The 26,494-nt window shown below is 37.6% G+C and overlaps 1 protein-coding gene and 1 long non-coding RNA gene across 2 annotated transcripts in view; one reads left to right on the top strand and one right to left on the bottom strand.

The window, feature by feature from the left end:
• Positions 1-23,403, top strand: part of LOC131198271 (kinesin heavy chain-like) — a 54,613-nt gene extending 31,210 nt beyond the window's left edge. The window contains exons 6-22 of the mRNA XM_058182760.1: positions 1,409-1,464; positions 1,546-1,633; positions 2,784-2,788; positions 3,273-3,341; positions 3,719-3,925; positions 10,782-10,925; positions 11,477-11,665; positions 12,836-12,953; positions 14,420-14,481; positions 14,580-14,689; positions 16,281-16,382; positions 17,152-17,212; positions 17,302-17,373; positions 17,473-17,577; positions 19,295-19,511; positions 21,100-21,251; positions 21,509-23,403. Coding sequence (XP_058038743.1) covers positions 1,409-1,464; positions 1,546-1,633; positions 2,784-2,788; positions 3,273-3,341; positions 3,719-3,925; positions 10,782-10,925; positions 11,477-11,665; positions 12,836-12,953; positions 14,420-14,481; positions 14,580-14,689; positions 16,281-16,382; positions 17,152-17,212; positions 17,302-17,373; positions 17,473-17,577; positions 19,295-19,511; positions 21,100-21,236 — 1,742 coding nt within the window. The 3' untranslated portion in view covers positions 21,237-21,251; positions 21,509-23,403. The remainder of the gene's footprint in view (positions 1-1,408; positions 1,465-1,545; positions 1,634-2,783; positions 2,789-3,272; positions 3,342-3,718; positions 3,926-10,781; positions 10,926-11,476; positions 11,666-12,835; positions 12,954-14,419; positions 14,482-14,579; positions 14,690-16,280; positions 16,383-17,151; positions 17,213-17,301; positions 17,374-17,472; positions 17,578-19,294; positions 19,512-21,099; positions 21,252-21,508) is intronic.
• LOC131198948 (uncharacterized) lies at positions 15,271-16,273 on the bottom strand. Its single transcript, XR_009155202.1, has 2 exons — positions 16,114-16,273; positions 15,271-15,748 (listed from the first exon to the last, which is right to left on the bottom strand). It is a non-coding gene; the product is annotated as an uncharacterized LOC131198948 (long non-coding RNA).
• Positions 23,404-26,494: the final 3,091 nt, after the last annotated feature.

The raw sequence follows: 26,494 nt of genomic DNA, 5'->3' as shown, positions 1-26,494 counted from the left end.
CAGGAGTGACTGTTTCTCCCATGGCCAGTTGTATGTGGCATGCTCCAGAGTCAGTTCACCTGACAGCCTGGTCATCCTCCAGCCAGAGAGCAAAAACAAGAATGTTGTTTACAGGGAGGTCCTGAACAATTCATCTAAGGGAGGAATTGAAAGTGTATGCTATGCAAGTTATTAGCCTGGCTACGTAGACAAAAAAGCCACGGTTGCTGGTGGGATTAAAGGGTTTAAGGCTATCTATTTTATTGTTGTTACAATAATGTCTTAATCTGTAACAGAAACTTAGTTTACCATCTCTAACGAAAACAATGCCTTTTTTAACTACTCATTAATTTTCAAGCTTTAAGTGTCAATTTATCAAGCCCGATCACATAGTTTCGTAGCGAAGCACGGGTATCCAGCTAGTAAGGTAATATTATTTTATACAGGTGGTTATTTTGTACAGGTGGATAATAACTTTCATGTTTAGCAATTGTTTGAACTTTACAACAGTGTTGAAAAGTACTTTTTTGAGTGGTCCTCAAGCTTAGATGGTCGCAGCATTGTACAGTCAGGCAATTGCCATTTGCAAGCTTCACGGCTGGCTTCTGACAAGCAAAGTCAATGAAGAAACTGGCAGTAATTTGCAAATCACTATCGTGATAACGTGATTCACATGTGTGATTAGCTTAATGATTGCACAGAACTGATGCAAGTTCAATGTGGTCATGTGATGTTTCACTTTACAACTAAAATGTTAAGTAATGCAGTTGTTAGTTTCTGTGGTTAAGTGAGAACTATCTCTAGGCTGAACACGAAAGGCTTGTAATGAAAGCTAAAACAGATCAGAATTTTGAAGAGAATAGGTTCACCCTGTGTTGTGAATACTGTAATGCCATTGTATAAATTGTAAAGTTGCAGTTTGAATAGTTGTTATCACTTCATTTTAGCAATGCAATTAGAAAAAAGTATGAAATGTAAAATTCATGTAAATACAGTATTTTTTCTAGGAAAGAAGGCTAAGAAATTTAAAACTTACTGGGGAAAAACAATAATGGATCTAAATTTTAATAGCAAATTTTACAAATGTCATGTTTGTAATTAATTAAGTGGAGGACTACATCTTTTGTCTAATAAAGGAATAATTACATTATGGAATAATTGCTACAAACCAACATTAAGGTAGTATTGAATATATCCAGAAGTATTTGTGGAGAATTATGATTGTACCAACAGATATGATAATGAGAATAGCTTATGTCCCCAGTTTATAAGTAAGTATGTCCAAATACTTACCAACAAGAAATGGCTTTTATTGTCTGTTTTTGAATCAAAAGTATCTACTCTAATACAGTTAAAACAGAATCTGCTTAGTCCTAGGCATCTCTATGTAATGAGTAAATATCAACTATTGTAATTTTTTCCCATTTAGTCTCAAAGACCAATCTTTCTGTTCATGAGGACAAAAACCGAGTACCTTATGTGAAAGTGAGTATAAGATTTATGTGTCTTGCATTCTTTAGATGTAATTTTTTAAATTATTGATTATGTTAAAATATATTTTCACAGGGCTGCACTGAACGGTTTGTATGTAGTCCAGACGAAGTTATGGATACTATAGATGAAGGAAAATCAAACAGGCATGTAGCAGTTACAAGTAAGTGATTTGTTTTAATTTAATTTTTTTAAAATTCAGGTTACACTAATTAAGAATTAGCATTTTTCCAGTGGGTAAATATCTTTCTAAATTAGACATACTTTTAAAATTTCTACAAGAGATAAAATATAAATAAAGAACTGAAACGAAAACAAATGAGGAAGGAATGTGCAAGGAATAAGAAAGAAAGGAAAATAAAAATAACATGAAATCTCAAAATTAAAATTTCATTTCTTTCAGATTCAACTAAAAACGATTAGTCTCCAATAGAAACAAAGATAGACAAGTTCTTTGCTTTAATCAGAGTAGTTAGCTTCGCCATCTCATAAAGATCCATTAACCATCACCCATGCTTCAATTGTGGGAATCTGGACCCTTCTGTTTCTATGCCTACAAGTCTCCCTGCTTTTACCATCTATTGAAACAAAGCCCCATGTTTTTTTCTCAAATCAAGCCTATCCATCAAGCCTAAAAGAAAAACGTATAATTTCAATTGCACATTTGTTTTAAAAATTCTCTGAATGAAAACACATATCTGATCTCAATAATTCAGATAACTATAAATATATACAATAGAAATAAAATTAATTCAGTTTTAAATGTTGGCCCAAATTTTACCCTTTCCCATGTTTCTCTTCTATGTCAGGGATAATTGGTTTTCCTTAATGAAATGGAGGATAAAAATATATTAGCGATATATTACAATCCATTGTCTCCTGGTTACTGGTAACAGAAAAAGGACTGTTTTGGCTCTTTTCCCCATACAGATGGAAATCTTTTTCTTCAAGGAAAAGTCATTCTCTGCGACATTTTTAGTAATTAAGTAGCAGTGATATTCCATTTCTTACTAGGAACAGTTAGCTGCTCATAGGGAGACTTTAGGGCTATGATTCTTTTACATATACATGTTATATATTGTTGTATATAATCCAACATATTGAAGGACACCAGGATGGGAAAGACTGTTTAAGAATCTTACAGTTTAATCCTTCTTTATTTGGGGTGGGTGGGAGAGGGACATTTCAGTGGTGGTATCTAGATAGCCACAATTAATCAAGCTTGATTTAAGAGCATCTGGGTTTTTTTATATACTTCCATACTGCAATGATAAATAAATATGGCTTTAAAAATAAAATATTCTGTTTTATAGATTTGGTACAGTTACTTTTGATGAAGGAATATGTTGTTTTTGTTAGATTTATTGATTTATTCTGTTTTAATTTATGAGACACTTATAATTCAATCAAAGGAGGTGCTGACATGTATATGTTTTTAGAAATAAGCATTCAAATTCTGAAAATCTTACAGGATCTAAAGGACTTCTCTGAGCATCTTCAAAGTTTGGGTCAGATCTAGTTTATAATTACTGTTTCTGTTAAGACAAAATAAATATGATAGAACGGCTTCTATCCTATGTCATAAATTGTATTGAAAAGTCCTTTTAGATTTGAAAGAGGGACTTCCTGGCACTAGGAATACTTCTTAAGAAGTTTCTTCAATGTTAATAAAAGCTACCTGACATGAAGAATATCTGACTGTGCTTTTTGGATACTGATTGTTTTCTTGTTATTAAATAGGATTAATAAACTGCTTATTTAATGAGTGTTACAGTTGAATAATTACCTTCTTTTTTATTTAGGATGAAGAAATTAATCAACAAAGCCAATTAGTGGAAAAACTAAAAACACAGATGTTGGATCAGGAAGAGGTGACTATTACTACTATTTGCATACTGTGAACAGAAGAAAAAAAGCATAATAGTGCAAAATAAATATATTGCTTATTATAAAAAGTGGTTTCTATTACTGAAATATAGCTCATGATGTCAATGTTTCACAAAAGAAGATTTTATATTTTTGATTAGAATACTGGTTTCTGTGGACCTATGTTACAAATCATTGAATGGAAGTCTGTAAGTTTATCTAGAACCCAACAAGATTTAAAATAGTGAGCAGTGTTGTTATAGAGCCTTAAAATAAATTGTGTAGGTATATTTTACCCTAACAATCAGCTTCTGTAATATGTTCATTGTTGCTTAAGAAACAGGTATTAAAGAATATTTACTTGTGGTCTTTTTTTAACTAGCTTCTAGCATCCACCAGACGGGACCAAGACAATATGCAAGCTGAACTGAACCGCCTTCAGGCTGAAAATGATGCTTCTAAAGAAGAGGTAAAAGAGGTTCTCCAGGCCCTTGAGGAACTTGCTGTCAATTATGATCAAAAGTCACAAGAAGTCGAAGACAAGGCAAAGGAGTATGAAATACTAAGTGAGGAATTGAATCAGAAATCGGTAAGATAATAGAAGACGTTTGTTCAGTAAACCAAACTTTGGTTATCAGGTGTACATTGTATAGCTATTAACTGAAAACTTCTCCTATGTTGATCTTTTTTCAAATACTGTTTAACATTTATTTTATTTACTAAATTTATTGTATTTATTGTAATTATTTTTACTTATTTAAAGCATTGTAAGCTATCCAGAGTTGCTTGATAATGAGAATGAGATAAGCTGCATAGGAATGAAATAAATAGCTGTTCCTCTTACTATTACAGTAATTCTGGATGGCTATGTTTATATGCTATTATTCAAATCCATATGTGGATTAATTTATAAAAATAGATATGTTGGATATCTGATGTTCAAATTAAATGATTAAAAACTATATGAACATTTATTTAGCTTGCACTAATATTATTTCAGGAAAATATTTCTAAATGCCTTTTTAATAGGAAAAAAAAGCAATATGATATAACTTTAAAGAGGTCAAGGTATATTTGTACTTACCAATGCTGTGAAAAATATCAGAAGCTACTTTATATTTCTTTTCTATTTTTCTTAAACTTTTTTTCTTTTTCATGCACTTTTCTCTTTTTCTTTGATTTAATTTTCTTCTTTCTCCCTTATTTTATATTACTTTATGTTAGCTTTTATATGGTTTAAAAGTTTTGAGATATATATGTATGTATGTATGTATGTATGTATGTATGTATGTATGTATGTTTTCTGAGGTTTTCGCGGGTATTTGTATGTAGGTCTTTGGTATTCAGGTTTTCTCCCGCGAAAAATTTTATGCGGGAGAAAATCTGAATAACCAAAAACCTACATACATACATACATACATAAATACATACATACATACATACATACATACATACATACATACATACATATATATATATATATATAGTTAAATGTCCTCTTATTAATATAATTCAAATGGAAGACCTTCATTTATGTTCTAGGTATGCAACATTTCTAATTAATTAGTAGTATTGCTACTTTAGAACAAATTTGTGTTTACTTCTTTGAGAGATACAACCTTTTGAGAACAATTGAAAGTTGTTCTCTAATCTAATCTAATCTAATCTAATCTAATGTAACCATTTGAAAGAGACAGCATAATATTATAATACCTCCATTCTTTCTCATTTGTATTTAATATATGTTTCATAGAAAGTACATTCCAGTTAATGTTAGTGATACATGTTAATATCAATGAGAAATTGAATAAAAGGCAGAAATTGGGTCCCAAACATTAGATTGCACATTTCTCACTACAATTATTAACAGAAAGTAAACCAATGTGTCTCAGGAAGATAGCATGCAGTCTCTGTATGTTTGTTTTATTTATTTTAAAAAAGTATGGATCTGTTCAATCACTTACAATAGTATCTTTCTACATTGCTTTGGACCTTATATTACATAAAACTTTATATAACATGCATTCATAAAATTAATTTGTATACTTGAACAACTTTGTGTAATACTCATAGTTTGAAACATCTTATTTAAAGATCCCCATACGGATTGTATTATTTTATTTTATTTATTTATTTTATTTAATTTTTATACCGCCCTTCTCCCGAAGGACTCAGGGCGGTGTACAGGCAAAAGTAAAAACAACACAATATACAAATTAAAATACCTTTTAAAAACTTATTAAATTAGCCTGAAATTAAAATTTTCCATACTAAAAACCCCATTTAAAATTAATAAAATTTCCCCTTAAAACTAATTTAAGCCAGCCCCGCGCGAATAAAAAGATGTGTTTTTAGTTCGCGACGAAATGTCCGGAGGTCAGGTATTTGACGTAAACCCGGGGGAAGCTCATTCCAGAGTGTGGGTGCCCCCACAGAGAAGGCCCTTCCCCTGGGGGCCGCCAGCCGGCATTGTTTGGCGGACGGCACCCTGAGAAGTCCCTCTCTATGGGAGCGTACGGGTCGGTGGGAGGCATGTGGTAGCAGCAGGCGGTCCCGTAAGTACCCAGGTCCTAAGCCATGGAGCGCTTTAAAGGTCATTACCAACACCTTAAAGTGCACTCGGAAAGCCACAGGCAGCCAGTGCAGCCTGCGCAGGATCGGTGTTACATGGGAGCTACGTGTAGCTCCCTCTATAACCCGCGCAGCTGCATTCTGGACTAACTGAAGCCTCCGAGCGCACTTCAAGGGGAGCCCCATGTAGAGAGCATTACAGTAATCCAAGCGAGAGGTAACGAGCGCATGAGTGACCGTGCATAAGGCATCCCGATCAAGGAAGGGGCGCAACTGCGAACCAGGCGAACCTGGTGGAAGGCCCCCCGGGAGACGGCCGCCAAATGACCTCCAAACGACAGCCGATCGTCCAGGAGGACACCTAAGTTGCGCACCCTATCCTTTGGGGCCAATAACTCGCCACCAACAGCCAGCCGCGGCTGCAGCTGACTGAATCGGGGTGCCGGCATCCACAGCCACTCCGTCTTGGAGGGATTAAGCTTGAGCCTGTTTCTCCCCATCCAGACCCGTACGGCTTCCAAACACCGGGACAGCACTTCAACAACTTCATTGGGGTGGTCCGGGGTGGAAAAGTACAGCTGAGTGTCATCAGCGTACTGCTGGTATCTCACCCCGAAACCACTGATGATCTCACCCAACGGTTTCATGTAGATGTTGAACAGAAGGGGCGAGAGAATCGACCCCTGAGGGACCCCACAAGTGAGGCCCCTCGCGGTCGACCTCTGCCCCCCTGTCAACACCGTCTGCGACCGGTCAGAGAGATAGGAGGAGAACCACCGATATACGGTGCCTCCCACTCCCAATCCCCCAACCGCGCAGCAAGATACCATGGTCGATGGTATCGAACGCCGCTGAGAGGTCTAATAGGACCAGGGCAGAGGAATAACCCCTGTCCCGAGCCCTCCAGAGATCATCCACCAATGCGACCAAAGCTGTCTCCGTGCTGTATCCGGGTCGGAAGCCGGACTGGAACGGGTCTAGATAGACGTCTTCATCCAGGTATTGGGGTAGCTGTCGCGCCACGGCACTCTCTACAACCTTCGCAACAAAGCGAAGGTTGGAGACTGGGCGATAATTACCCAAAACAGCTGGGTCCAGGGAGGGCTTCTTAAGGAGGGGTCTCACCACCGCCTCTTTCAAGGCGGCAGGGAAAACCCCTTCCAACAAAGAAGCGTTGATAATCCTCTGGAGCCAGCCTCGTGTCACCTCCTGAGTGGCCAGTACCAGCCAGGAAGGGCACGGGTCCAGTAAACATGTCGTGCCGTGAAGCCTCCCCAACAACCTGTCCACGTCCTCGGGAGCCACAGGGTCGAACTCATCCCAAATGGACTCAACAAGACGTGCCTCCTCTCCCTCGCTTGGATCATCCCAAATTCGATCCAGACCGTCCCTCAGCTGAGCGATTTTATCGTATAGATAACCGCTAAACTCCTCGGCTCGTCCCTGCAAAGGGTCATCCCGCACCTCCTGATGTAGGAGAGAGCGGGTGACCCGAAACAGGGCGGCCGGGCGGTTATCTGCCGACGCAATGAGGGTGGGCGTGGGCGCCTCGCTTCCCTCATTGCCACTAGGTAGGTCCTAGAATAGGACCTAACTAGTGTCGATCAGTTCGGGCGACTGGACCTCCAGGTGCTCTCCAGGCGTCTTCTCCGGCGTTTCATCTCCCTCAGCCCCTCGGAGAACCACGGGCCGGTCGAGATCTCGCCGGGTCAGAGGTCGCAGAGGCGCGACACGGTCCAAGGCCCGGCGCGGCCCGTTCCCAGGCCGCGACCAGTTCCTCAGTCGTGCCGTGGGCCAGATCCTCAGGGAATGGCCCAAGCTCCGTCAGGAACCTCTCAGGGTCCATCAGGCGCCTGGGGCGGAACCACCGTATAGGTTCCGTCTCCCTGCGGTGGTGAATGGCGGTTCGGAAGTCTAGGCGAAGGAGGAAATGATCCGACCATGACATTGGTTCCGTTACTAAATCATCTAATACCAGATCATTTAACCACTGTCCAGAGATATAAAGCAGATCCAGTGTGCCTCCCCCCGTGTGCGTAGGGCCATCATTTACTCGAATCAGGTCCAAGGCCGTCATGGAAGCCAAGAACTCCCGAGCTGCCGTCGATGGCGAGCCAGCTGATGGCAGGTTGAAATCCCCCATGACAATAAGTCTGGGGGACTCGACCGCCACAGCAGCAAGTACCTCCAACAGCTCAGGCAGGGCTGTGGTCACGCAGCAAGGAGCCAGGTACGCGATCACCAAGCCCAACTGATTCCTATAGCCCCACCGCACATAAAGGGATTCACAACCGGCAATCTGAGGAATAGTGGCCTCCCTCGGCTCTAGATCCTCCTTGATAACAACCGCCACCCCCCCACCCCTACCTTGGACCCTCGGCTGATGAAATGCTCGGAAACCTGGAGGGCACATCTCAACCAGGGGGACCCCTCCCTCTGGGCCCAACCAGGTTTCCGTAATGCCCATAAGGTCCATGGACTCCCCTGAATAAGGTCGCAAATCAGAGGAGCCTTATTAACCACGGACCGGGCATTACATAACATCAGCCGAAGATCCAAGCTCTGAGGATCACGACCACCCGAGGCAGGTAGGGACAGAGGGCGAACGCGATCGCTTTCAAACATCGAACGCGTGCTCCCATAACTCGCACGGCCCTCCCCGCCATATCTGCCTCTCCCCCTTACCGTACAGATCGAACATCCCTCTAAACCTGGAACGTCCTCCCCCCCTGCCTCCGGACAAGATGGAATAGTGTCGCGAACTAGCACAGGGGCTGGATCCCTCCCCGACGGGTTTTCCCCCCCACCCGTCGAATCCCTCCCCCCCCTTAAAAAACCCTTATTTAAAAAACGGTTTAAAAAACCCCACAGATTCTTCTTCCTCGCATGCCACCTCTCCGGGTCCCAAGACCCCTCGTTAAGGCCGGCCATCGATAACCCGGAGGGCCATTCCTGCGAGGCGGGGGAACCTCGCAGTCGGAAGAGGTCAGCGGACGAATATTTCATGCTAAAAGATTAAATAACAGTGGGGGGAAAAAAAAGGTGTTCCCTAGCCACTTGATGTTATCGTAGCCTATGGACAAAATCAGGACAGTCACAAACCAGGGCCAAATGCCCGGTAAGGGTAATAAATAAGATGGAAGTTTGGCTGATGGATTCCGCCATTCAATACTGCCCATAATGGATACAGCAAAAGTTTTTGCCCACTGGTGCCGCCCATAATCAAGTCCAAGGCCGTCCACAATTGATGCCATCAATAAATAAATAAATACCGGGGACAGGAGAAAAGTTTTCAGCCGCAGATGTCAAATGATGGTATATATAAGAGTCAGCTAAAGATCTAAAATCCAAAATGTCCAAGCTACCTGTGTCCAATGTCTGTGGTGCCGCTGAAAATAGTCCAGCAAAACAATCCAGCCGCAAGCCGCTGATGATAAATGCGGCCATAACGCAGCCAGACAGTCCCAGATGTTGCCAAAGGAACCAACAGATGGATGGAATCGTAGAAACCATGCTGCTGAGCCATGCCACTGAAGGATAGAGTGGCAGAACATCCAGCCGCCGATGGACATATGCGGCCGGCAGCAGCAAACCACGATCCAGCCCGGCCATTCCTAGCGAGCGCCGCTCCGCGCCTCCAGAATGGCGGCGCCATCTACCGACTGCCGCTGATGGTATCAGTGCCGCTGCTGCTGGTATCAAGCCGCTGCTGGTATCCAAGCCGCTGCTGGTATCCAAGCCGCTGCTGGTATCAAGCCGCTGATGGTATCACTGCCGCTGGCCAGCCTACCACACCCCCAACTGGTCGCTGATGTCCGGCGACCGCTTCACCAGCCGGCACGCTTCCGCAGCCCGTTTCTGCGGCCGCCCAGCCAAAATGGCCGCGGCAACCGTCCACCGCCGCCCGCCTCTCAGCCCGTTCCCGGCAGCCGAGGGTCTAACAAGACCCGAAGATCTCATTTCGGCTGCCGGAAAGATGTCCTGTGGGGCGGCGGGTCCAGATAGCTCAAAGACACCCCCGAGACATCGCGGCTAGGAAAAACGCCAACCCACCGCCTGCATGACTCTCAGAGCGCCGCCATTTCCGCGCATGCGTAGAAAAAAAAAAAAAAAATACACAACTTCCCAGAGGGCTCCATTTAATTATATGCCTTATGTCATGGGCTTGTAGCATCTTGTCTGATTTTCACTGACATGTTAAGAAACTTCAAACAGAAACTTGCATTTGGGAGTTTAAGATTCTGAATGCCCCTTTTTTAAAATGTAACTTATTCTCAATTTTTTATTTTAAAATTATTGTCTTCACACACATTGAAAAGTAAAATATTCAAAGATTATAATAAGCCAATTGCAACTTCTAGGCTTTAGAATTTTTTCATCTGGTTAATAATTAGGTTTAAATGCCAAAGATAAATAGGTGCAGAGGCAAGAGTTAAATGCGGGAATTCAAATTTCTGCTTTCAGTAGTTGGTTTGAGATTATATTTTTCTTGAACAGCATTGTCCAAAGGCTTCAGTGATCAGAGAAAGGAGAGAAATAGAAAGAAAAGCAACCAATACTTTGCAGTTTGTGGGACTTGACAGTTGTTTGTACCTTCAATAGCTTGACTGAATAATTGTGCCCAATGGCTTTAATGATGACTGACAGCGAGGCAGAAGCTTTCCTGATCATGCCAATCTTTTGGAGTATAGTGAGAATAATTCTAGAGTCTATCATTCCTGAGCTCACAGAACTTAGAAAGAATGTTCCCTTAGGAAACAATCTATGACTACTTAAATGCAAATTGAAGTTCTTGGAATTAAGACAGAACTCTTGAATTGATTTTTGGCTTCTGATAATGTTATCTGGGTAACAATATTTTTTTTCTGTTGCAGATAACATTAGCTAGTATAGATGGAGAACTTCAAAAACTTAAAGAAATGACTAATCATCAGAAAAAACGTGCAACTGAAATGATGGCATCTCTTTTAAAAGATCTTGCAGAAATAGGAATTGCAGTTGGAAACAACGATGTAAAGGTAAGTCATCTAATGAACCATTAAGATTCGAAATCTATCCCGTCCCTGAGTGGCACATCCCTATCATCGTATGTTTTCTCTTTTCATTATTAATTTATCAATAAAAATACTCATTTATGCATGAGAAATATTGCATAAACATGCATTTCTTTTAAGACAGCTTTAAAAGTATACTTGTCATTTCCCATGAGAGCATCTGTTATTTTTATGGCAATATGGCAACTATCAATAACCATAGTTTATAAGAAATCAGCTGTAGATATTGCCAAAAGTGGCAATAAAAATAGTTTTAAAACAAATACTTTTATAGAAAAATTTAGTGTTAAATCAGAATGCCCCAAATCTGCCACATGGAAATGGAGTTAGATATAATTTGTATGTCACTTTTGCTACAATCTCATTTAAAATAGAATTTCATAATTAAGAATGTGATTGATACTTTAATAGGAAGGAAATTGTCTAATGCTAAATAATATATGAACTCAGAATAAGTTACTGGATTATTTTATGAATTTTCAAACTTTTAGAGCTAAACATTAATTCTTTCTTAGCAGCCAGAAGGAACTGGTATGATAGACGAGGAATTCACAGTTGCAAGACTCTACATCAGTAAAATGAAATCTGAAGTGAAGACTATGGTAAAACGATGTAAGCAGTTAGAAAGTACACAAATAGAAAGCAATAAGAAAATGGAAGAAAATGAAAAGGAACTAGCAGCATGTCAGCTTCGTATTTCACAGGTAAATTTGATTTTGTTCTGTTTGTTAAATACTTTGTAACAACCTTGTTCAATATGATGTTCTTCAATAACCACCCTGCCTGGGAATTTGAGGATCTTGTTTAGCATAATACAAGGGCAAAGGAGAAGGAGATTAGGGTAGCCCGGTTTTAAAATAGCTATTAATGAGGGTATCATTCATTTTCTATCCTCTTCCTGTAGAGAAGAGAAAGTTAGTATTCGTTTGCTAGTGAATGTACTGAGTCCTTATTGGGCTTGAAAATATTTTAAAATACTTTTCCTGAATGCTTGAAAATCTTGGGGTTCCTCTACATCACTGATACCTTGTGTACTCATTATACCATTTCTGGTACAAAAATAATTGGATTTTATTTGCTTGAACATTATAATTGAAATTGAGCTTCAGAGCAATTTTTGGTGGGTTTGAATTTTGGATTTTTTTGCACAATTAGTATAAAAAATCTCAGCAATTCTCATATTTTATAGCTTAGGTTACAGCTCTCAGTATGTGTCTAAGCTACAGTTGTAATGAAAGTGAATCTTCTTATTGGCTTCTGTAGGTTCAAGTTTTCCATCTAAAGAGAAATTGTAATTACCATAGTCAAAGGAAATAGCTGTGTCCAATGCTGGCAACTCCCAATACTGTCAGAAAATATGCAAGAAATCCAGATGAATGGATTTTTTTTTATTAGGGCAGCATTGTTTTTTTCTTTCCCGGGATGACCTTAAAATCCTAATGAAATGCTTAATAAGCACCTTTAATGTAGAAAGGAAATGTACTTATTGCCATTTGGATAATGCAAATTGTTTTTATAATGGAACAGTTTAAAAAATACAAGGGATTTAGTAGACTTCCATATTCTTGGACTTCCTCAAGTATAATTCTCACATTCCTATTTTACATCCTGATTTATCATTAGTGTTTCTTGAATAAAATTCCTTCCTATAATTCAGTAATAGATTGAGAAAAATAAAGACATTAAAGATTGATAAAATCATATTATTTGAAAAAGGACACATTTGACTTTGTATAATACAGATGATTCCAAAAATTTTCTGGAAATTGTTCAATATATGTGTGTTTTGCTATTTTATTTAAATCATCAGTTTTCTAAATCTCTGATACATGTCTCTAATTCATTGAAATATCAATCCTGCTTTCATCTTGAAGCATGAAGCCAAGATCAAATCACTTACAGAATATCTTCAGAATGTGGAACAGAAGAAAAGACAGCTTGAAGAGTCTGTGGACTCTCTTAATGATGAGCTAGTTGAGCTCCACGCCCAAAGTATGTATTGCTTTATATTGCTGTTTTTATGTAGATGGTTAAGAACATGATTCATAAGCTGAGAAGTTGAAGTTCTAAGTTATGTTAACTGATACATCTCTGCAATAAGGGAATGGTAGTGTATTTGCTAGTAAGCATATTTTAATCACACATGTAAGAGGGTATATTGATATTAAGACAGGAAAAGGTATATTGAAGGATTAAGACAAGAAAGACAAGTTCAAAGTCTCAGTTGGCTATATAAGCTCTATAGATGACTATGAATTAATCATTCCCTTAGCATACTTCACCTCACAGGATGATTTCATTAGAATGTTGGGTGGAGTTATGCTTGTAAAGGAAATCGCAATAGCACGTAGACTTACATACAGTGTTTTACAGCCCTCTCTAAGCAGTTTACAGAGTCAGCATATTGCCCCCAACAATCTGGGTCCTTATTATAATATATAGGTAGTCCTTGCTTGCAATCATTTGTCCAGTGACAAATCAAAGTTATAAGGGGGCTGAACAAATGGTACTTTCACCCAGTCCCTGAAGTTGCAGCCATTGCAGCATCCCCACATTCACCTGATTAAGATTTGGGTGCTTGGCAGTGCACCCAAGCTTACCACCAGAGGAGGTTTCGACTTCCTCCATTTGCCTATCTTCCCTCCCCATTTCTGCCCTTTTTCACTGCAGTACATAGCAATACTCCTCAGTGGTGGCAGTGCCAGGACTGCCACTTCAGCAGTCTCAGCTGGCTGCCACCATCCTTCAGCCTTTATTTTAGTCTCAGCGGTGCTGCTGCCAAGGAGTGCTGCCTCTAGCACCACAACATGGTGAGCCAGAGTGCAGAACTCTAGCTGCCCCTAAGCTCCACAGGCCTGCTGCATGCACTTGACCTTCACTGTCTTCTGCTTCTGCTCATGTGTGCCTGGTCTTGTGCAAGGCAACTGCTGACCAGGCTAGGGCTTCCTCCCAAGTCTACTCATGTTGTTCCTCAAACAGCAATGTCATCCCCATGATGCCTTGGAAGATTGCAGAAAATTGAAAAGGCAGAGGAGGAAGTACCTTACTTTACCAAGGCTCAGGGAAGAAAGGAAGCCAGGAATAGCTTGGATTGGGGTTGGCCCATGCCTAACAATCAGTGGGATTCTGACAACAATGGTAATGGGGACTGCCGGGATTCCTGTCACTGAGTCAGAGATGTCATGCTTTATGATTGCTTCATTAAGTGATTGAAATTCTGCTTTAATTACTATCATAATTCAAGGACTACCTGTATATCCAATGAATAAATTATGTGTGTGAGAAACAGGTTGACTAGTGAATTTCTCAGAGATGTTTGCTGAAACAGAATGCTTACTGGGTTGCCTGCTAGTTTGATCGTTTAGGATACTTGTATTTATAAGGTACAAGTATTAGAGGATTTTTTATACTAGGTGATTATGTGTTTTAAAGATGAATTTCCCCTCCTTCTTTACTAGGAAAAGTTCATGAAATGGAAAAGGAACATCTGAACAAAGTTCAGACTGCAAATGAGGCCAAGGCAAGTCAACCTACATTTTAATAATTCTTTAAAATGAATTAACTAAGTACATTGTTTGTCCTTATGCTGTAAAATAACCAGAACATTTGGTTCTTTAGCAAGCAGTTGAGCAGCAAATCCAAAGTCACCGTGAGACTCATCAGAAGCAGATTAGCAGTTTGAGAGATGAAATTGAGACAAAAGAAAAATTAATAACTGATTTGCAAGAGTAAGTTTTGCATACTGCTTTGTTGTAATGAGTGGGATTGGTGGGAATAATTTATTTTTGCTTATGAAATAGATTTTTAAGTGCACCATTTTCTTTGATTTTACATACTTACATGTCAGTCTTTTTTAGGAGGAGGTGACGACAGTGGCCAGAAATACCATTTTTATATTCATTTTTCCAGTCTTGCAGTTTTTTGCTCCAAAATTAAAAAGCACAGTAGAAATAAAATAAAAATACGCACTTAAAAATAATAATGACATACTTCAGATCTAGGTAGCAGAATGGGTCCTGGTTCCAGAACTGGATCTACTCAATCTTTTCACCCGATTTGATTGAAAGAATGGAACCAGTTATGGAATAGTTCATCTGCAGGAGGTGATAATAAATACTCTGTATCCATCAGCATGGAGAACAAATGCTAAATGCAAGATGAAGTAGAAACCATCACTTTTGTTCTCATCTTCCAAAGTGAATTGAATTTCCCTGTTGGAAGGAAGCATGACTGATGAAATGGCAGGAGCTGCTGTACAATTTTCCAGTAAGAGAAAGTGTGAAACAGCAACTAAAGATTTCTTCCTTCCTTTGCTTTTTTTTTTTTTTGGTGATGAGAGAAGGCATGCAGCAAATGAATTGGCTGAAGCCATATTGTGAAGTGAGGACATAATTATTCTCTGTATTATCTGCCCCATTGGAAAGGGCATAAGACATTTTGAAGGAAAGTCTGCAGGGGTGGCTTTCCAAACTTAATTATTCCACTTCAACACTCTTTTCTGCCTGCATTTTCCCCAGTTAACCTTGTAGGGTCTTTCAGTTAATTGATTGATTTCAAGAGTGGTTGTACTTGATTTGTGCCACTTTATGTCTTAGCTAAGATGTGAAGAAGCCCAACAGCCTTGTTTGGAAATACTGGATTTGAGGTACAGATCTTGTTGCAGATAACAAGGAGGAGGCTTGGGATACAAGGCCTTGATAAGTTAGAATGGGCATTAATTTCCACATACCTACTAAATATAAATAATTTTTATTTAAAATCAACTAAGTTCACCTTGTAGCTCAGACCTGTTGGGAATTAAACTACCGTATATACTCGAATATAAGCCGATCCGAGTATAAGCCGAGGTCCCCAATTTTACCCCAAAAACTGGGGTAAACTGGGGACTCGAGTATAAGCCGAGGGTGGGAAATGAGGCAACCCCCCCCTCCCTCGCCCGAGAAGGCTGGCGGCCCCCCCGCCCCGCCCTCCCACTGCACCGGCAGGGCTTCCCCGCGCTAAAGCAAAAGCCCGCCAAGTTCGCGCCGGCCGGTATAATGTGAAAAAAACGAAAAAAAAAAAAACTCGAGTATAAGCCGTATATACTCGAGTATAAGCCGAGGGGAAGTCTTTCAGCACAAAAGCGTGCTGAAAACTCGGCTTATACTCAGACCTGTTGGGAATTAAACTAGTTATCAGTTGGTTCCCAAATAATTTTAGGGCCTGTATGGTTGATTGTCATCTTGGTTTTGAGATATCAAAATGATAAATCAATTTGATATGTCACAAAGTAAATAATCACCATTGCTCACTTCACTTAATTTTTGTTTCTGTGTTCAGTCAAAATCAAAAGATAATACTAGAGCAGGAACGGCTCAGAATTGAACACGATAAGCTGAAAACTGTGGATCAGGAAAAAAGCAAGAAATTGCATGAACTTACGTAAGTAAAGACAATTTATATTTAGATATATAATAAAAATCAGTTGATGCTATTCATTTTGGTATACTTTTAAAAAAAAATGGCTTCCAGGCCTGTGAATTCTGAGTTTGAGATATTGTATTCTTTTTCCATCTTATATTTTCCTACAAATGGTTGTTAATTAGGAAATACTATTTTCAGACTAATTTAAAAGCATCTGTTCTTAGAAGTTCTGGAACTTATTTAGAACTGGATTTTAGTAAACATTAATTAAATATTTGTTTATTATCTTTCTCTTACAAAGAAAAACAGGAGAGATATAGCTTGTCCTTAATAATTGCTAGTATGCCAGGTTTAGGTTTTTATAGTTGTTCTGGGATGGCAAATGGGTACAATTAGAGCTTTGACAGGTGGCTGGTTGTGCCATTCTTTGAATAATATAGTTGTTTTAAAGATGGATTACTTTCCATTTGTTCCATTACGTTTCATGCAATATACATACATGCTTCTCAAATATTTATTGCAAATGCATATAATAAATAATATAGATAAAATGCCAAATAATTTCATTCATTTGGGTCATAGCTTCCAAAGTGTTGTGTATAAATTTGCATAAGATTGACATTGTTTTTAATCAATATTTTTCTTATTTAATTCAGAGTTTAAATTGTGGAATCTATTTATATGTTTAATTTATTAGTCTAAGTTTTATTTTTCATATTATTTAAAAATCTCCAGAGACTTGAGAACAACTACTAAAGGTTTAATGTATTTTAATTTATTATTTCAGTGTTATGCAAGATAGAAGAGAGCAAGCAAGGCAAGATCTAAAAGGTTTAGAGGAGACTGTGGTAAGCTGTATATTCTGAAAAAAATCTTTGAAATTCTTGAACTACTTTACCAAGAGAAGTCTTAATTCTAATACTCTTATGCTTGTTAGGCCAAAGAACTTCAGACTCTACATAATCTCAGAAAACTCTTTGTTCAAGATTTGGCCACCAGGGTTAAGAAGGTAATGTCACACTCAGTTCTTTATTTTAAAATGTATTTAATATTTTGGATTTTCATTCTGCAAGAATATGAACTCCAATTGTATCTCTTCTTATCAAAGAGTGCAGAGATTGATTCAGATGATACTGGTGGCAGTGCTGCTCAGAAACAGAAGATTTCTTTTCTAGAGAACAATCTTGAACAGCTCACAAAAGTCCACAAACAGGTAAAACTGTAATAATCTTATATTTTTGTTTACATTATTTTAAAAAGCTACATTAACAATGGTTTTATAAAGTTTTATAGCTTTGCTCTCTAATAGCAAAATCCTTACATAGTTCCCTAAGTAACCCCAAAGCTCAGTAACAAAGAAAGAGAGATCTATGGAGCTATCAGAGTGTCATAAGCAAGTACTCAGCATTAGAGGATCAGCTCCACATAAAGTTCTCCCCATCATATGGCAATCAACCAACATCTAGATAAACTGGAGTTACCTCCTTATGAACAACAACCAACAAGCAAAAAGCAAGTAGAGTGCAGTTATTGGAGAAAGAGAAACATACCCTCCCAATAAGCCACGCAGGTGTCAACAAACAGAACCACCAGGTTATCAGTCAAATGATCTACCAACAAGAGGGCATCAGTCATTTGCATATTAATATCTACTGAAGAGGATCATCCCATTCAAGGACCTGCAAAGTTAGGCAGGATAATTATATATACTGTATAATGCCTACTAACCAAGAAAATGTTTTTCTTCAAAACTCCTGCACCAATGAATCAGTTTATCTAGTGATTGTGATACCAAGCTAGAAAGCAGGAGAGTGTGACTATGGAGATTCTCAGTCATCCAGGTCACGGTTGTCCCAAAGGTGCTTTTTTCAAGAGTCAGCTGGACTTGCTTGTTTTTTGTTTGTTTTGTTTTTGAAGACTTTTCGCTTCTTGAACTGATATGTCTTCAAAACCGATATGTCTTCAAAAACAGAAAAGAAAAATAAGTTCCTGTTGTCTCTAGAAAAAAGCACCTTTAGGACAGGAGAGTGTGAGATCTACTCCCATTTTAGGCATGAAAGCCAACTGGATTACTTTGGGCCAGTCATACTCTCTCAGCCCAACTCACCACACAGGGTGGTTGTTATGGGGAAAATACGGGGAGAGAGGAATATTTGCTTTGAGTTATTTATAAAAATAAGAAAGGGCAAATATAAATAAACAAAAGCCAAGTTTGCAGAAAATAAATAATGTGATATGCCAACCCTGAGTTACATGGATTTGCTATCATCACAGCCAGTATTGTATCCGTGTTAAGAGTTGAAGTTAGAGTCATTACTGTTTACTAAGTATAGTTAGTAAGGCAAATCATCAGACGTCAGAAGGGTTTTCTGTTTCTATTATGACATTTACATGGTCTAAGACTTTGACAGTATATTCATTTTCTAAGCTTTCAGTTTGTGTTAGTAGATAGTATAGGTATATAACCCTCAGAATCAATTTGGATGAGATGGTTTGGGATTTGTGGGGCTCCAACTTAGGGCTTAAGCAGCTATATCTTTTTTCAGGATGATGCAGCTGGAGATAAGACAAGTACTACTATCACTCATTCATATGCTCTGAAGTGCCTCTTCTAAATTGTACATAAAACATTTCATTCTGTGTGAGCAGGGGGGTTGGACTAGATGACCTCCAAGGTCCCTTCCAACTCTGTTACTGTTACTTAGATGATACTATTCAGAAATATTTATTTTTAGTTTATAAAAGAGTTGTGGGGGGATAGATTAAAATGGGTAAATTCTTCAAAATATTTTATAGGAATTAAATGGAAAAATCAATAACATTGTTTATGATTGAACACTTATTTTGTGTGATAGAAGTACTTTATTGCATACTTATTAGAAATTGACAATAATCTGTAAAATTTGTTGCACACATTATTGTGTGTCCAGTTGGTACGTGATAATGCAGATCTCCGTTGCGAACTTCCGAAACTGGAGAAACGGCTTAGAGCTACGGCTGAAAGAGTTAAAGCTTTGGAATCGGCATTAAAAGAAGCAAAAGAAAATGCTTCCCGAGATCGTAAGCGATACCAGCAAGAAGTTGACCGAATTAAAGAAGCAGTGAGATCAAAGAACATGATCAGAAAGGCGCATTCAGCACAGATTGGTAAGTAGAACAAATGATGCATAAACATGATGTGTTTACACACAGAGATAATGGAATATAACAAATGGGCAAACTGTTAGACTGTTAATCCCTTAATTTTATTTGGTTTGTTGTGGGGGAATTTTTGAAATTCCCCTGCCTCAAAATCTGTTTTGTGTATATCAATAATTAAAACACAGCAAGTATTTTTACAGCACAAAGGAATTGAATGACCTGTACTTGCAATTAAAAGTATGGCACAAAAGGAAAGAGAAATGGAAGAGGAAAGAAAAGCACTAATTATTTTACTAGAATCCAGGTAGTAATGTTGCTAGAAGAAAAACCACATTAGAAAAGCTGGTGGCCTTTGGCACAGTAGAGGGAATGGGACTTTCAGGGAAAATTGAATCCCAGCAGCATTGAAAATCTATGATTGCCTGAAAAATTAGGTTTTAGCAGCTGGACTTCTTGGAATTCACATTTTCACATCTTGCTATATACAAACATTATTTAATTATGGATTATAAAGAACAGAATGCTTCCCTTCTTTCCCCCTCCTCCGAAAAGAGTTTTGTATGACTGAAGTAGAGTAATAATAATCCCACTTCAGAAAAGAACCTCACACCCCTTGAAAATAGTGTGGTGTACAGCACATGGAGATGAGGCCTGCCACTGGAAAGAAGAGTTAGTGTAAAAAGATAGTCCTTTCCTTAGCAAATAGCAGGGCTTTGGGCATTTCTCTCCCATGCCTTTTGAAAGGAGCATTTCAGGTGCAGAAGCCTAGCTCAAGATTCCTTTACTCATCTGTGCATCTATGTGTGGAAATACATATAGTTCAGCTTTCCAGGATATCAATTCTTCCAAAGGAAATGGATTTCATTGATAAAATTATGTTATATTTCATAATGTACTAAGAAATTAGGATCTTTCCCACAAGACAGCAATAATTTTTTGACATTTTTAGTGGGCATTCAGATGAACTGGAACAGGTGCTGAATGCTCTTTAATTATACTTCCATAAACATGAATTCTCAATTACAGGCTGTGTGAATTCAGATATTTATATATATAGTAGTTGCTGCTTTATCTACCAAAATCTGATAGTGTGGCAGACTTTTTCTGCAGTTATATAGTTTGCTATTGAAGCACTCATGTAAAAAACTTCATTTAATATCCTGCATTTTAAATATATATATAATAATGCATCTTAGAATATTGTCATTACACATTAAATATAAATATGTTTAATATAATTTTAAAAAACCTCATTGTTTTGTGGAACATCAAGATATGTTTTTCTGGTCTAGCATTACCTACGTCAGATATATATAATAACTAGCCCACAGCATTGTAACCTTAATACCCAGTCCTGAAGACACTGAAAACCTCTTAGTTCATTAGATGTAGAAACCTGTAGTAGGAAAAACAAAATAAAAATTAGTTAATTACAAATGTTCAACTAATTGCAAAAAGCTATCTTCAACTGAAATATGTTGAAATATTTTCTGGAACTTAAATATTTCTTGCTTCCATTTAATCTATAATATTGATTTCATATTAATTTGTCATATGGCCTTGCTTTATCTTTTATACTTTTTTGTTCATATAGCTAAGCCTATTCGTCCTGGTCAACATCCAGCTGCTTCTCCAACTCATCCAAATGCAATTCGTGGTGGAACTGCTTTTACCCAAAATAGTCAGCCAGTTGCCGTTCGTGGAGGTGGAGCTCGGCAAGAGAAAGCATAAATTTTGATGAACAAGGTTGGTTGATTACTTTAAACTAGTAGTTTACTTTATATGTAAGACATTTGAAAACTTCTTCGAATACAAAAAGGAATTAATTAAAAACATACCAGAATTGTACACTAGGATTAGAATCATATAATCATACTGACATCATGGAGATTGTATATTTTTTGAATAAACATATAATTATGAATATTTGTATAAAGTTACACTTTGGAGACTAAGAATTGTAAGCACATTTCATTTATGCATGTCCTTTTGGTTATTTCTAGATGGTGAGAAGTACACACAACATGATCAGAATTGGATATTACGCAATGAGAGTCATTCCTTGAAAATTAGAAAATTGTATAAATTTGTACGATCTGTACAGCTCTCCTCATTTTTGGATTGGCTAATTGAGTCCCAACAAATTAGAATTCTTTTTTCTTTTTTGGAAAATTGACATATAACTTAAAATGTAGGTCTCATTACATGATCTGTCGTTCACGTCTTAAATTTAGTCTGCACTGTGCCAAGTTGAATGTATGTTAAGCAACATCTTAAAATTTCTTAGTTTAATTTATGTATATTTAATGGTCTTAGGAAGTGTGGAACTATGTTGAAATAAGTTTTAAACTTTACCACTTTAATTACACTACTTGACCCACTCATGAATCAGAACAACACTGTACATTAATTTTGCCTATACAGCTGTACATTAATTTTGCCTATGTGGCTGTATAGAGAGAGACTAAAATTATTTGTACAGTATGAAATCACTGAGATGTTTTTATGACGACTGTTGCCTTTAGGCACTGAAATCTCAAAAAAATAGAACTAAGAAAGTGTTTTTTTAAGACTATGTAACTGTTTAGTTAAATATCTTTTACTGGGTTATTGAGTTAATACTGGGTATAGCAAGTAATAAATATAGATTGACATGAAAAGATTTGGCAATGACTTCAATTTGTCCTATTCCTGACTATATACACAGATTAGCATGATGAGATGAAAACATTCTGCTTCCTCTTGATGAGCCTATCAATCATCAGAGCTGTATACATTTGGAGAAGAAATTGGGAATTTATTCTGCATTTGTGTTTTTTACTGTTATAAACTTTATTCTAAAGTAAACTCTACAATGTTCTATAAATGACAGTCTAGAGTAGCCTGCAAACTACAAATTTGGTTTAGTTTGAGAATAAGAATGGATTCATTAATTTTCAGCAAACTGAAAAACAGGAGCAAAGTTAATTGTTCAAAAAAATCAGAAATGTTGGATGATTATGGAAATTGAGCTATACTGAACTTTCACTGTAATTAATTTGTAAATCTAGATTTCTGTAAATGTATGTTTTCCAGACATCTTCTCAGACAAATTAATTAGTGTTCTATTTGTTTTTGCAAAAAGTCCCAAGCCCTGTTTTTTTTTTTTAAATAAGAGTTTTGCCCTTTAGAATGGCACTTCAAGAAGTTCAAATAATGCCTTTGATAGAGACTTCCTGCATGATAAATTCTAAAGGATTTAGAAGTCTTTCTCATAACTATCGTAAGGTTTATAGGAGTAGAAAAATAAACTGCAGCAATGGAGATGCTAAATAACTTCTTTCCTGGAATGCATTTATGCTAGTTTTGTATCTTGTTACAGTAAGTTCACAAGCACTTGGAGATAAAGGTTTTCTGTAGATTTTTATGACTAACTTTTTTTACAAATTAAAGTATTTGTATTATGATGAAGCTTAATAATAGAAAAATTAGGCTTTTTCCCAATAACTTCTCATTTGTGATTTTTAAAATAATTTTTAGAGTCTGGGCTTTTTTTTTTTATCAGCCAAGCTGTTGAAAGTTTTGGAATTAACCCAACACAGTTCTGTGTTTAAAATAAATCCTCCAGACATAAAATGAAAAGACCTCTGCAACGTAAGAGGGGACTTGTACAAAGGGAAATGGGTATTTAAGTAATGGTTCTTAGAGTTTTCAGTTGCAATAGATTATGCTACTTTCTCAACAGTAACATATTGTTCTAATCCCGATTCAGTTTGCATAGTTCAAATTTGGTTTCTTGGCAGGATATTTTCTCATGGTTGTTTATGGTAGTTTCATTTCTGTAAGTAATGTATCACAGGTTTTGGTGCTGATATGGCTGTGTAAATTAAATAAACTGTATCTAGCATGTACCTCAAAATGTACAATTTTTTAATACCCGGAGTTTTTTTTAAAAAAAGTTTGATCCGATATGAAGTTTACTAAGAATTGCAACTTAGACTTTCAAAACAACTCTCTTTTAATTCTTTGGATCACCTATGGTATGTTGCATGACAGGACAATTGATGGTTTTGCAAATTTAAAATTTTCAGTCTACATTAGAATTGTTAAATGCATTGAAGTTTCAGTTTATGGTCCTTGAGTCTTCTGTTCCTCTGAGTTCATTTCCTAAAAATGGCTTAAGATAAGAGTTGAGTAACATGGAAGACATTATTTATGGAGATTAGCTTAATAATCTACGTAACATTATTGATACAATTATCTCTAACTTAGACATGAAATGAAAGAGTTAACCTATTGGTACATTGGTTTATTCTCATTATATGAGAATAAATAAACGATTTGGAGAGGATAGCTTACTACTTGCATGCTATAAATGTTTTGTATTTCAAATAAAGAAAATCTTTGAATTCTAGTGAAATTCATTGAGATGTAATTTAATTCCCAAGTAGAATCTCTCATGGCATTATATCATTATATAGCGCACTAAGATTTCATATTTAATACAACCAATATTCTGCTAAGATTAATTCTTGAAAGAGTCTTCAGTAGGAAGCATATAAAATAAAATAAGCTGAATTAGTATTTAACACTGTTACATAAATTTATGTAGATACTTGTCAGGCACATGTAACTAGAACCACTCTGTATAGATGTTTTATTGCTGATCTCAGATGTTTTTCCCCCCAACCAACTCCAAGCTGAAATGTCTTTCTATGTTCCCTAAAAAGGATCCTTCTCATTCAATTGGTAATTCCGCCACAGTACCAAAGACCAAGAAGCATATACATGTGATGATGTCTTCATTCATTTGAACATGGTTTCAATCATGCAAACCTCTATAGTAGTCCCTGACTTACAAACATTCATTTAACAACCATTCAAAGTTACAAATGCACTGAAAAAAAGTGACCTATGACTGGTATTCATTTCCATGGTCACACAATCAAGATGCAGATGCCTGGCAACTGGCATGTATTTACGACAGTTGCACTGTCTTGGGGTCATAAGATTACTATCTTTAAGCTTCCCAGACGGCTTCCCATAAGCAAAGTCAATGGGGAAAGCCAGATTTCTTTAACAGCCATATGATTCACTTAACCACTGCAATGATTTACTTAAGTGTGGCAAAAAAATGGTAAAATGAAGCAAAACTCACTTAACTCTCTTGCTTAGCAATGGAAATTTTGAACTTGGTTATGATTGTAAGTTGAGAATTATCTGTACAAAAGTATATAGTTTTCATTGATTTTGCATTCGCTTATAAGTGGTGTTCATACGCTCTGATATAAACCTGAAATCCAGTCCTCAACCTTCCATCTATTGAGGGAGGATATCTAATTATCAAATTTCCATGAGATTTATAAGCCTTCCCATAAACCTGCCATACCCTTCCAAGAAAAGTGTGTAAAGCCAACTTGTCATGTTGGTGCTAGGCTTTTTATTTCTGAAAAATTGCCCCTGATGTGTCATGCCAGAAGTAACTGGTACTTAGACTGCCCTTCTAGGGAAACTGTGCTAAAAGCTAGATGACTTTCTCTGAATGAGCCCTATTGTTGCACTCAGAATTAGGGCCTCTAACGTAGAAGGTGAAAAAAAGAAGAGACAGAAAAGGAATGAAAATACTTCCTGAAGAAGGTGATCTCAGTCAGCTGCTACTAAGTCCAGGATCGCCTATTAGCATACACATGAAAACAAATTTACACAGCCCAGATTTCAATTCATACAATAAAGTATATCTTCACTGCTGGCTCTTGTTCTCTAAATTAATGCAATATTTCCAGTCAGTTGCTTCAAGTGGGGCTTTTCACTCTTGTCAGGCTTGGAGCCACCATGGCAAATAGAAAACATTTGAAATACAAAATGAGTCTGCCCTCCTCTCTGATAGAAACCCACCTGCAAGAGGAAACATTTTTCTTGTTTGCTCCTGAGTGCCTGGCTTTGCCAGGTTTCACCTTCCATTACCTGGATGACCCTTACATCATGTGGACTTCTCATGGAATTTTTTCACATTCCCCAAAATCTTTTTTTAAACCTTCACACTTCCAGGATCTGCAGAAGACTTTAGACTACTGGCAAAGGTATTTGCTCAAATATCTTAAAGGGAAAGAAATTGGCTAAATTTGTATCGTAGACCAAGAAGCTACTGAAGCATCCTGTACTTGGATCTGTGGCCCTTTCTTGTTTGGACAGAGACATGAATATGTTGCCATTTTTAACAACTGTCTCAGTTTTCAGCTTACAGTAATTCCCAATCATTATACAAAAATTTTAATTTATTAATATCTGATCAAGTTCCTGATAGCATTAATTAAATGGACAGCTTCCACAGGCTAGCACAAAGGAATTAAGTTAAAGATATTGGCCACCAGAGGGAGCAGCAATCCTTTTGTTCTACAGTACATCGTCATTTTTGAAAAGTTCACAAGGTATAGGAAATATTTTCCATCAGTTTTTGTTACCTATATTCTGGATCACGTGACATAGAAAAGGGAGGAGGCTCAGAAAGGTGAAGTTGACATCATTTTGATCTGCTGCACTTTGACTCCTCCCATAAGGATGAATTCTTTCTCTGGCATTCTCATCCTAATGTGGTCTGATTTTAAACTTTTCTGCCACTGATTTTCTGTTCAATTTTCAGATAATCATTCTGGTGACAATGTTCTGTCTTCCTTTAACCTAATTTCCTCCACTATTCCATTGTTTTGGAAAGAATAAAAATAAACCTGGTTCAAAGTATTTTATTTTGTAATTTTTAAAAGAACTGTCAAAGAGATGCTTTTACAAAGCAATAAAAGTTATACAAGTCTCAGATGGGCTGACCCAGACAGACCCAAGTGTAATCAGGGAGTTCTGGACTCACGACTCCTACCTGAGGAGCAGGTGGCAGTCATGGCCAAGTAGGCCTTTCTGCAACTGCGAGTTGTGTACTACATGTCTTTTCCTGGACCAACAATCCTTGCTTGTAATCACTGACACTCTAGCCGCCTCCATCTTGATTATTGCAATAC

The sequence above is a fragment of the Ahaetulla prasina genome, chromosome 4 (genome assembly GCF_028640845.1).
Source record: "Ahaetulla prasina isolate Xishuangbanna chromosome 4, ASM2864084v1, whole genome shotgun sequence".
Classification (NCBI taxonomy): Eukaryota; Metazoa; Chordata; class Lepidosauria; order Squamata; family Colubridae; genus Ahaetulla; species Ahaetulla prasina.
The sequence above is the reverse complement of the archived record's forward strand: the minus strand, read 5'-3'. Positions and strand labels throughout refer to the sequence as shown.